The sequence below is a fragment of the Anoplopoma fimbria genome, chromosome 6 (assembly GCF_027596085.1).
Source record: "Anoplopoma fimbria isolate UVic2021 breed Golden Eagle Sablefish chromosome 6, Afim_UVic_2022, whole genome shotgun sequence".
Lineage (NCBI taxonomy): Eukaryota > Metazoa > Chordata > Actinopteri > Perciformes > Anoplopomatidae > Anoplopoma > Anoplopoma fimbria.
The window spans coordinates 18637174-18650058 of NC_072454.1; the positions used below are offsets into that span (position 1 = coordinate 18637174).

The 12885-nt window shown below is 43.5% G+C and overlaps 1 protein-coding gene across 3 annotated transcripts in view; it reads right to left on the minus strand.

Annotated features, from left to right (window-relative positions):
• Positions 1-12885, minus strand: part of LOC129092002 (signal-induced proliferation-associated 1-like protein 2) — a 78595-nt gene that overhangs the window by 12956 nt on the left and 52754 nt on the right. For 2 of the 3 annotated variants that reach the window (XM_054599744.1, XM_054599743.1), the window contains exons 10-15: positions 8949-9203; positions 5810-5956; positions 4309-4412; positions 4129-4217; positions 2641-3014; positions 272-523 (exon numbers count right to left, since the gene is read on the minus strand). In XM_054599744.1, the coding sequence (XP_054455719.1) occupies positions 272-523; positions 2641-3014; positions 4129-4217; positions 4309-4412; positions 5810-5956; positions 8949-9203 (1221 nt within the window). The remainder of the gene's footprint in view (positions 1-271; positions 524-2640; positions 3015-4128; positions 4218-4308; positions 4413-5809; positions 5957-8948; positions 9204-12885) is intronic. The other variant, XM_054599745.1, reaches the window with a different exon arrangement.

The window sequence follows — 12885 nt, forward strand, 5'->3', positions numbered from 1 at the left end:
TGTGTTGGAGTGGGTCTGGCTCTCGAGAAACAGTAAGTCTGGGAGTAAACAGCTCTACGGCGAGAGAAACGGTGCTGACGAGGCCAGTTAGCGTGATTAAAAAGTGTGTCGTCTACCTTGGCATGAGAGATGCTGTTGCACTTTATGTGAATCGGCATAAAACTACGAACTTGTTTGTGTTTTGATTTTGTGGTAAAAGAGCATATTTGGTGTGTTCTTGATCTCCTACATGCTCTCTCTTGCTTGCTCTCTTTCTCTCACACACACTCACCCACACTCTGAAATGTTGGGAGGTCCCTCAGTGCTGTGGGCATCATCATCATCATCATCAGTCGTCTTCATGCCCCCTGGGAGTTTGCAACCGGGGCGTGCCTGTCCACAGGCCTCTGAGCTGGGCTCCGGCCCCGGCTCTGGCCCCGACCCTGAGCTGCTGGTCTGGGGGATGGTGTACACCTTGGAGGAGTCAGCGGACATACAGTATCTGGCACCGCGGGCCAGGGGACTGCCAGAGTGGTGCGAGCCACTGACCAAACAGCAAAAAAAAAATAAAGCATAATGTAACTCAAAAGTGAGCAAAATGGAAAAAAAACACGAAAGCATAAACAAACATTAACAATGAGATAATGAGAACGGCTTCTAGCCAGGCACCTAGCTCAGATGTTGAGAAATAACGCAGTGATTTTCAAATTAAAATAAGCGAATGCTCTGCTGTCGGCTCAGATGGGATGACGTCATCTCCTCCACATAGAGCAGAGTCAAGCTGGTTCACCTCTGACCTACATTGGAAGATGACTATCATGTGCATATTCCTGCTGAACTTTGTCCTTTAAATGTTTAGTCAAATATCAACTGACAAACCGCATTAAAGGGTCACTGCGTTTTCCCTCTAACTCCCAGTGGTTTCTAGACAGTTATATTTGTCAAGGTTTTGAGCTATTCGTCACTATGACTTCTGCTGATTACTGTCTCTCAAAGTATGATAGAAATGACTGCAAAGTACCTGTATGGCTAGAAATCAATAGGTATGTGCAAAGCTCTTATTTTGTGAATTTGGTTAACTGACTCTTAAATCTGTGATCAAACAGTCAAAGGAATGCATTATTTGTAAAGATTAAAGGGTGGCGTGTATTTCTAAAATTCGTAATATTTTAGCGCTATTTCAGATTGTTTTTGTCTGATTTTATATACAGTACAATCACAAAATCCATTTGATTTTAACAAGGCTACTGTGCACCATATTTTTGTTTATGATTATTGTAACAGCTTTGTGAAAATAAATCCAGTAGTAACGGTAGATTTATGAAGGATGAATGAATCACATTTGACAGTAATGAGAAAACGAGCCATGCATTAGACAGAGAGCGTCTGTCTGTCTTTGCGCCTTTTAAAATCGCATTGGTTCCACTGCATCCTTTGCAATGTTAAGACGTCCCCCAGAACAGCACAGCTTTTGTTTTTTCCTTAACACTTTGTGTTTTATGTTAACTGCCTGGTTAGAATTAATTTGTTAGCTGCCCAATTGGACTCAGTTCTAAAAAAAAAAACCTGTGTTTTGGTTTTGTTGGAAAACTTTGAGCAAACACAAAAGGTTTCCTCTAAAACACCCTGAGACATTAGAGTTGGCTTAAGCTGGAGGCACTACACACTCCTGTTTCCATATTCATGACCATCTGGGCCACACCCTGCAAACTGTGCTCCTGCTGCTTCACTGTTTGTTCAGACGACACTCGGGTGTCAAAGACCATTCCATCAAAGGTGGGAAGCATCGGAGTCGTCAAGGTGATGGCATGGGCTCTTTACTCATCTCTGACTGATGTCCTGGAGCGGACAGCTCTGACGCCTCCCAAACAGGTCAATGATCTCAACAGATTGCGCTAACATAATCGAGTAAGGCATAAACAAATAGATACCCATTCTATTTCATACAGGCAGACTGTGAGTGGCTGCAGGGCCAACCCTCTCTGACACCCCTCCTCTTTCCCAGATGGGCCCCAGTCTGCCGAGGAAGACTTGGAAGACGGTGTGATGAAACCCCCCCATGTTGCTCTGGCCTGACAGCAGCTCCACCCACCGGCCTCAGCACAGCTGGATGAGCCAGGCATGCAGGTCAGGAGTGAGGGAGCCTGGTTGAGTGTAAAGGTCAGCCAACAGCAAGCAACCATCCCTTTGTGCATGTGTTTGTCTCTGTGTGTGTTTAATAGAACAGATAATGGGTTGAACAGACTGCCGGCGGCAGGTTTATGTGTGAATGTACATCCACATGTTTGTACACAGTCGATATTGCTCCATAAATAAAAAAAAAATAAAAAAAGAGTGTTCCCCAGCAGGCGAATCAATGACCCAAAATCACGCTAGACTTAAACCACAACAGAATGAAGTAATGGCCCATAGAGAATAAAGAACATCACAGTCATCTTTGACATGAGCAACAGTGTGACATATGAAAAGTAAAAAACAACATCAAGCGTCCCTTTAAGGTGCTGAGTCTTCAGAACAGCTTCAATGCTTTCAACAAGTCACAGACCTGTGTTTTTACCCCAAACACACTTTCAGCTGCAAAACAGAAGATACATGCAGCTAAAACAATTGGAAAATGAAAATAAAAAAATAAAAAAATCACATCCTGACTCTGCACTCTACCTTGAGTGGGATGAGATCTCGCTCAGGTCCCCGATGCTTCCTTCCGTCACATGACTGGACATAATGGCGGAAGCGTAGCCCTGTGGCAGGTACAGCTTCCCGTGGTCCTCCTCTGACGTCCCGTCTTCGTGGTGCTCCGACACCCAGGGGTGTCCCTGCTCCCCCACCCTGCCCTGCAGCAGCACCCGGGCCCCAGGAGCCACGCAGGGATTAGTGTCAATGCCGCTGTCTGTTGAGGCCCCTTTGATGTAGGTGAGGCCCAGCATCTCCGGGTCCATCAAGTCTCCGGAGCCAAAGTGCTTGTCGTCGCTGTTGCTGGAGGCGTTACTTGAGAGAGTGTTGCTACTTGAGTGGCTAGAGTTTTTATCGCCGGTCTGGTAGGAAAAAGAGGAAGCAAGTGGGTTAAAGGAGATAGAGCTACAGTACATCAGACAAGGTCAAATAGCAGCTGCAGCTAATTCTTACGGTTGCTTTAACATGCTCGGCGAATCAGAAGGGGGTGGGTTCACCCATCAGGCTACATCACATGTTCATGTGTCCCCGACCGAGGCGACCGCTTGTTTTCTTGAGGCCCATGATACTGTCGGGCTAGTTGACAGTTTCAGGGAGGAATACAAACAGAATATGCTGAATGTCACATCCTTTGCTTGTGACCACTTCAATTCTGGTACTTCTGTGAGAGATCCGCGAGATCTGGCTCCCAAATCGGTTTAAAAGTGTAATAGTCTCGTCAACTAGTTTGACTCAGTTCTGATTAGAAAGCCAGAATTGTTCATCACAAAGATGAAAAATGAATCAAGATTATTATAAATCTGTGATGTTTTCTTGCTTTTCTATGCAAAACACTGATAAACCATGAAAGGAAACTAAATCCCATTGCATCAGAATCAGCTACTCTGATTTGAAAAAAACAGGCATTGTGCATTAAGAAAGGAGAATGCCGACGGAATGGTTCTAATCTTTATCCACTGGACTGGGTTAATGCAACACTGGCTAAAAGCACTGGAAGATGTTGTTAGCTGTATGCTGTGGCCTCCAGCAACAAAGGAGAAAGAAAAGACGGAATGAGGGGCGGTGAACGGGCCCCGAAAAAAAGAAAATGATAAACGAGAGGAGAATATCGAGAAAGCAGAAAATGAGAGGCTCGAGCACTTAATATATTCAACCTTCTAGGAAAATGTGTCCTAGGAAAGTGTGAGACAACCTGAAACGGTGATGAGATGAGATGCCTGTTAGCATGCTGATGAAGGGGAAGTGATAAGTGCAAAAGAGCGGCTGGAGGGGGACGACGCTTGAATACCCCGATTGGGGTTGCTGCAAATGACATAGACAAGGGCAATCGGACCTCACTCTGATTTAAACGCTCATGTGGGGTGAACCCGGTTCAACGGTGCAGAGTTTACAAGTTGACGGTTAATTTCTGAACACTTTTAGATATAGTGTGGGCAGCTTCTGTCAAACCGAAATCAAAGCAGGTGAGATATTTACCCTGGACAGCTTGTTGGGGGAGTCTTTCCCTCCTTCTCTTTGCTTCAGAGGGTTCAGGATCTTGGTGGAGGGGATGTGCCATTTGGCCTCTGTGGACCGAGAAACAAACAAAAAAAAAAGCTGAGTGTGGAGAAGAAAACCAGATGTGAATAGTGAGCATAAATCAGCCATCAGACTCACCTGCAGACCTGGTCCTCTCCAAGGTGGGCTCCCGCTCCCTGTGGATCTCCCCGTCACCCCCCTGTATGTCACCTGCCCGCTCATGGAGGATAGGGGAGGGACACCTGGAGGTAAAAGGAGGAGGGAAGCAGGCTGTGAATACTTTTCTGTCTATAGAGGGAACTCTAGTCAGAGAAAAAAGGCTTCAATAGATATAAAGCAATTAGCTCAAGATCATTTAAGGTCGATGCACTTGAGCTTGTAATGGTATAAAGACGCTGCCAGACAATGCCGACAAGAGACCTCCTTTCATTCGACTTGGCATGCCAGGCGCTCTCTTGCTCCTGACAAAAGGGAGAGAGAGCAGCACATTTTTCAATGTGGGTCTTAATTAGACCTTAAAGAGCTAATAAAAGGTTACAACGGATGAACAGAGGCCGCGGCGTCTCGTGATCTTTAGCCAAGGCTCTAACCGGAGATCAATCGGCTCGTCAACACGTCTGTTTCTTGGCGTCGTGGCAGCTCTGACAGGCCGCAGTGGTCCCTGAGAGTTCACTGCACTTTTGAGGCCTCTGACAGAAAGGCAGCAGTGTGCAGCTAAGCCTCTTGTCATGGTCTGTAACCACTTACAGACAGACATTGGTCCCTGATGGATTTTGCTCAGCCTGACAGATGTTACGCCTTTGCAGTCTGAAGGCATACATACCATTATATGATCGCAAGCAGGGAAATAAAAAGTTATTATATGTTGAAAAAGAGATCAACAGTTTACTGTACTGTTAAGGGGAGAAAACACATGAACTGTAAATTGCGATGGCTTCTTTCATGTTGACAGAAGCTATTAGGTCTCTTTCAGCTAAAGCCTATTCCACCTGCTCCCTTTTTCATGATTATATTTTTTACCAAAAGATGTCTTTTCAACGGCTTTCTTCAAAATGACAGGGTAGTTTCTAAAAGTGGCACTTTAGTTGCAGTAGGTTATGCTGAAAAAGAAAGAAAGATTTCTTTATAATCACTTCCTATCACAGTTAAGTGATCATCATTCCGAACAGAAGAAGGACACTCAAAACTTGGCTTGGATTTTTAATGGCTATAAAATGGAATGGCTTAATCTTAAAGTGGCCATTTATGTTTGAGGCAGCCTTTATGTGCTTCTGTATGTAATCATGAAAGTATCGCTTTGGGTTGATTGAATGGAAGCTATAAAAATGCATGTTCAATAAAAAGTAATCCCATACATGAAACTGGTCATCCTCCATCATCTTCCCTAATTTAAAGTTTCTGGATGTGGTATTGTTACATCACTTCCTGCAACAACAAAAAAAGGGTGACGACTGGCCAAAAGTGGGCTCATGATTGGGTCATTTCATGTGGGGAAAATTGCTGCCATTTTGCAAAATTGCAAGTTCTGAGAAATAGTGCCGCCTGTGACTGATTGGGGCTGCATTCATCACTGCAAAAGTGCATATTCCTGGAGAGACTTTAAGGTTGGTTGAAAAGAAGAACTGCTCTGGTTCCGTACCCATCGTATCCAGGCTGCTGGGACCAGGTGCCGCTGCCGCAGGGTCCTGGATCACTGGAGGAGGACTGGTTACTGGGGGAGCTGCGGTAGTGCTGGTCTCCCTTGTTACATGAGGTGACCTGGGGGTTCTCCATATCCTGCATTGTCCTGCAGAAACAGAGGGACAAGCGTGTTAAACAAGCTGCCATAGAAAAACCTGGGCTGGATATGACTGTCACACACACATATATATATATATACATATATATATATATATATATATATATATATATATACACGTATATATACACACATACACACACACACACACACACACACACACATATATATACACACATATACATATACACACATATACATACACACATACACACACATATACACATATATATATACACATACACACACATATACATATATATATATACATATATACACACACATACACGATTTTAGGCTGCAACTAACTCTTTAGTCGTTTATAAAATGTCTGAAAAGTTCTATGAAATCGTGGTGGCAATTTTTCACTATTTTCTAATTGATATTCAACTTACAATGATATAAAAAAAATAAAAGCAGATACAGGTTGTGATACAATTGAATCGGCAAATTGCTTATAAAAAACAATTTTATATTCAATGCCCAAATTAGACTAACGTCTCACAACTGGACCAACTTCTTTCCCCCACTGTCCCGCGTTAATGACTTGATTATTAGGTGTCGCTCCAGTGAGCCGTCCCTCGCATGTGAGCACTGTGGATAATCCCGAGGAAAACATGAGAGCTGTCAGTGAGGGAGAAGGTGTCTCGTTCTCCAAAGACAAACAGCACCAGGGATTAGTTATGGTAATACGCCTCAGTGAGTGATCCAGATGGTGCAGCCCTGTGTGTGTGTGGAGTAAGAAGGCAGGAGACACTTGTGAATGTGAGAGGAGGCTTGAGATTTCTGCTATGTTACATAAACTCGACTTGAACTATCTTTTCATGCATGTCGTGTTAAAGGAAGTTCAGTCATTTTACTCGGACTTTGGCTCAACCATTCCAAAATTTCACCGTCACTTCACTTCACTTAATATCTTGAGACAAGAGGTTTCTGTGCGTACTTTGCCTGGTCGGGGAAAACTTGCGGACGAGAAAAGTGAGTGAAAAATAAACACTGGATTCGAGTTATATCTGCTGCCTAGAGGCCTTCCTTTTAACCAACACACCAAAGCAGCTTAAATGACAGAGCGGAAATAGGACTGCAATAACACAGGCAGGATGGCTTTCACATTAAGTCTTCAGCCAGGTCTCAATGCATACACTTTCATCTATTTTTTCTCATGTATTTGTTTGTATAATGAGTTTAGAACTGGGCTTGAATGAAGCTGACAAAATGTGTACAAAATTCTACAAAGGAAGATGCAAAGATCAGAAATATGAAGGTAGATTCCATATAAATAATCCAGTGAAATCTCATAATTCGAAACAATAGAAACGGTAATTTAGAAGGCGACAAATTCCTTCCCTTTCCGCTTAGTCGTCAGGTTTCCTTTGTTTAGACCTCCATGGGAAACTCACTAAAATGTCAGTATCGAAGTCACGGCACACATCATCAAATGCTTTGGCCAGATCGCTACATTTCCTCCCCGGCCGAGTGTTAGTCTCCTCAGCCGGGTCTAGGGACTTCAATGTGAAACAGCAGCAGATGCTTTTTCTTCTACTCCTCTTCCTCTCTACCCGTAATGTACATTTTTTATCTTTTTTTTTTTTTTTTTTAAACAAGGAAATTAATAGAGGAAAGAAAAGGAGTAGAGACAAAGAGAGGCATTGTTTTTCCCCCCTATAGAATTGGTCTTTAAAGATTGATTTAAATTCTGATTACACATGGATGACGTGAGCAAATTTGTGCCAATCAATCAATCGTTAATTGTAAAAAGAAATTTTATTTTTATCCACATTTCTAGAATATGTTACTGTACAATATCCCCCTCTCGTCTCCCTCCCTCTTCTGCCTATGACTCCTTCTTCCCCCTCCTCTACTCCCACTCCCTCCGGGGTGCTACATATCGTGGTCCAGAGAAGAGCACTCTCTTTGTTTCAGCGGTAATTGGATGAGATGAGCTGAGCTGTGTCAGTGTCCCCATCACCTCCTCCTCAGCAGGGTGCAGGAAGACGGAGGGAGGGAGCGGGGAAGGGGAGGGGTACGGAAAGAGGGAGGCAGAGAGTGAGAGAGAGAGAGAGAAAGGAGCGAGGGAGAATGGAGTGTTCCCGCTGCCAGGGACTCTGATTAGGCAGCCAAGGCGGCCATTATCCCAGTATAGTCAGAACAGGCAACACCAGGGGGGGTCGGTGTGACACAGTGGAAAGGTTATCATGACTGTAGGGGTTTCATTAGAATGAACAAATCACTGCTTTACACGGCTCAATGGAGATGTCCAAAAGAGACACCGTCTAGGACAGGAACAAAGTCTGTGAGCGTGGCCTTATCATCTGAAGGGAGATGAAAGCGAAGCCATGAATCCATTGGACTAAAATGCTCCATTTATGTGAATGCAAATAGCTGCACACAATGACAGGCTCTTCTCTTAATGAGAAAGGCTCAGAGTTCAAAGATTTCATCTCAAAGGATTGGGTCTTTTGAGCATCCCGATGTTTGATCGAAAAGCTTTGCTCTTCCTAGATCTCTGAAAAACCTTGAATAGAAGGCTTGAATTCCAAAAGTGCACAATATATTTTGTTGTATTTTTGCAATCACTCCCTTTTTTGCATCACTGTTTAATCTTGCTGTGACTTGATCTTTGTTATTTTTCAAGTAACTTTCACTTTCACAAAAGGTGAATATTTTTAGTTGGTATTGGTGTAATGCTTACTTACAAACTTTCATTTTAGTCTTGTGCATAATTATATGCTTCATAAACTTCCTGCTGCTGAATAAGATGTGAAAGTTGAGATTTTTTGGCAAGAGGTAAAAGTAATTTTTATGAAAATAACATGTTAAAAATTCATCACGTATTGACCGAGGAGATGTGCGTTCTTTTGCAGGAAGATGATGGAAATCTTTAAGCTCCTGCAGTGTTCCTTTATGTGTGCAGAGCAATAGGAAGCAGTGAAACTCCTTCCCCTACATAAATTATTAGGTTTTTATAGTCTAGCTTTACCTGGACCCATCTGGCAGCTTCCTATCAAAGGAGGTGCTCCGTGGGATAGCCGCCGCGTGCTGCTGGAGGATCTGCTGGCACTGCAGGCGGTCGGGTCCCTGCGTGGGCGAACCCCGGGACAGCGGCTGTCCAGCAGCCGTGGGCACCCGATGCCAAGTGGTGTTTCTCCTGAAGGGAGTCTTGTACTCGCAGGGCGTACCCTCGCTGTCAACCTTGTACTCCACCATGGGTATGCGATAGAGCTCCGAGCAGCCCCTGAGTGGGAAGGAGGATGTGGGAGGAGAAAAAGAAGAAGATGGTTAAAGGGACGGTTCAGCACACAATCAAAAATATAAATTTTTCCTCTTCCCTGTTTTGATATTTATCACTATAGATTGTTTAAGTGTGTGTTGCCTAGTTTATGAGATTTTGGCCGTAGAGTCTGCCTTCGCTCTAATATATTGGGCCAAAAAACAAACAAACAAAATAGCAATATCACTATCCAGAAATCATGAGCCGGTTACTGAAGATAATCCACTGATCTTTATGCGAGCAGTTGCATTGTGGGTTGCATTATTTACTAGGAGAGACCTCTTTCACATTAGCATTTATTTTCTTGATAAGTACATTCTGATGTCAATCTTACATCTGCTTAAGAAGTATATTAATTAACAAACTATTTCTGTTTTTAAGCAATACATTTAATTATTCCACAATTATTACTTCAGCAGTGTGCATTTATCAACAAATACAATTAATTATTGAGGGTGTAATGAATCAGAGAATAAAAAAAATATTTTAAAGCACAAATGGCATACTTTATTAGCAATAATGATGATTGCATTGACAGTCAATCCACATTACAGTTTTACAATAATTATTAGCAATGCAATAAGATCACATGTTTTATTACGTTTTTCGCCCATTGAATACAGAATTTAATAACAATTTTGCTGTTGCATTGCCAGACACTTGGACACTTGCAGTTGTTACAGTACTCTACTGTACAACACAACTGACCCTGACGTCCTCTGTAGAAACTCAAGAGGGGGAGGGGAATCATTCATCCATTACCATGACTTCACCAAAACACACTAATGCTGCCAGAGGCAGACATCTAAATATAGTGTGTCCATGTGCATGTGCCAACAATAAACACACACACAGAGTTGCACACCGGAGGGCTTACGGGCAAATCGTAGTGGAGACGCACTGAAAACACCTTGCCTTTTTTCTTTAATAGAGACAGAAATCTCCGCTTGCCACTTAATTAGATGTAGGTCTCCCCTGAGTAGCTCTACACAGGAGGCTTTTCCTCCCTCCATCTCCATCTCCATCTCCATCTCCATCCCATTACTGCTTACCACGTTGAGGATCTCTGCGATGGACACGGCCTGTGATGCCATTTCATGCAACATTAATCTTTGGGGCTGGGTAGAGGCTTGGTGTGTATGTTTGGAAGGGGGGGGGTTACGAGGTGGTGGGTCAGGGTTAAACAGCCTGGGTGCTCTGCTAGCTCTCCAAACGCATCTCAAACATGACCCTAATGATTACACTGCCCCCCCCAACTCCATTTTCCAGAATCCACTGGGGGATGGAACGCTGCGTATGCTTTGCTGTGGTCATACGTGTACACAGAGCGGAGCTTGAGGAGGGGTGCGCTGGCTGATTGCAAAGGCTGCGGTGGAGGGAAGGAGGGATGGGGGGGGGTAATCCCTCTCAGGGAGACCCTTTTCATCGAACTGGGCCATGGGTGGCTTGGGCCGTGGGGGTTAGAAGATCTAACTAGAAGATCATCCTTCGCTTCCTCCTCGCCCAACACGTTTCTCACATTTGGTCAGTGTCACCGGCGAGCTGGCCTCATCCATGATGAAAGACTGTCAATGGTGTAGCCTGCTCTACATCCTCCAGCGTTTACATTATTTATTGAATGTATGTAGCATGCATCGCTGGTTCGATATATGGGACAGTGAGAGTAATGAGTGGCGTTACAGCATCAGAAGACCAGACATGTCTGTAAAAATATAAATGTATTTAGGCTGAAGCTACTGTATAAAATGGTGATTTAATGGTAACAAGAGTGTTAAATCTTGACTGTTGGTCAACTGTTTTTCTACACAGGGCTGCTAACCCACTCATTACCTTGATTAACTGTGTGTGTGTCTGTGTGTGATCATGCCAGGCTGCCACACATCATTACTCTCCGAGCAGGCTAAACTCAGCCAACAGCTTGTCAACAGGAAAGGTCTCAGCCGTTGTCTCCTGCTCTGCTCTCTGAACCAGAATGAAAAAACAAACAGACAAGGTAAATTTCTCTTATGATCCCAATATTCTCCCCCAGTGCCTCTACGAGCTTAGCTGGAGGTGAAAAACTACCCGATGCATGTGGAATGTGCTCCTTGCTTGTAATGTACAGGGGGGGGACTCGGACTAACTGTTTATAAATCGTCAAAAAAAGAGCAGGAAACGGGTGTTTGGTCAACAGTTAAACCACAGCTGGAGGAGACACATCCAGCCAGCTATAAGGAGAGGAGGAATAACGTTGCCTGCTTACTCTTGATTCCAACCAAGAACTGCTGCAGCACTCTGCCAGCCAAATGTGCAGGGCTATAAATTATACCACAATGACCTACATGAGCTTGTAGAGAAGCAGAACATCTACAACCTAAAACCAACATCCAGTCAACTTAAAATACAGCTACTGCATGTCTGGTTTAACACAAATGCCACAACTTGACGTGAAATAACTAAAATAACATTATTGCTCATTTGAAATACAAAATAAAGAGTCTGTAGCCAGTTGGTGGTGAACAATCACACCCTTGAGTCACTGGCTCTTAAGGAATTACAATAGATCAGTGTGACAACAGGACCTTAGAGTGAGAGTGAGAGAGCTGTCACTCTAATGACATGGCCGGCGACTGAAGGACGTTATAATCCATTCCCACAGTCAGAGTCCATGTCACAGCAAAGCGCCACAGAGGTTGTGACCTCCACCCTTTGCAGAACTCTGTCAGGGGGTTATTAAATAAGGTGTGCGGAAAAGTGCATAGGACTGCTAAAAAAAAAAAAAAAAAAAAAAGAGGTGGAAAAAGGAAGAGAGGGGAAAAAACCTTTTAACTGATTTCTCTCCAAAGTGATCTAAAGGAAAGCACACCTCCTGTGAAGAATGCGCAGGGATTAAGACGAGCAATTTGTGATGCAGGTTCTCCGAGTTTCGGTTTAGCCGTGCTCTTTTTCGCAGGGGTGTCGGCATGGGAAGTGAGAAATCCGGCTTAACTTCAGTCCAGAGGAAAATCCATGATGACAAGTCTGATGACACATCAAAAGGAAAGGTCACAAGTGGCTCTCTGGATGTCACAGGCAATACTCATTATGAGCAGGCGGCTGGTGCAGGTTGAAACCACTTAAATTCGGGTTACCCACTATTTTAAAACATAAATCTTTATGATAAAAACCTTAAATGTACAATATGTTCTAACTAAAGATATAAATGGCAGATACGTAAACACAGCTGTTTTTCTTTTTGTTGTGTGTATCGTTTGTAGTAATCATCCACTTTAAGTCCATGTTGTACTGATCCTCTTGTTTACTCTTCTATTTCTGATGACCATATACCAAAACATACAATCACTGCCATGTTCTGTACATTGGATTCCTGTTTCAAAGAGCTAATCTTTTTCATCTTTTTCTCATTAGTTTGATACAAGACTAACATGTTGAACTTGTTTGAAGCCTTTCAGAGTGATGATGGAAAAGCCTCTAGTATTGCACTGGGCTAAAACCACATCCTTCCTCCAGTGTAAATAAATACGGTCCTAGGTACAGGCTAATATTAGAGCCATATCGCCACTGGCTTCAGGCTGAGCAGGGTAAACTTGTTTAGGGTATAAACAGCTTTGGGAGGTTTGCCGCAAAACAGCGTTACACAAATGTTAGACTATCCCATCAATCCTCA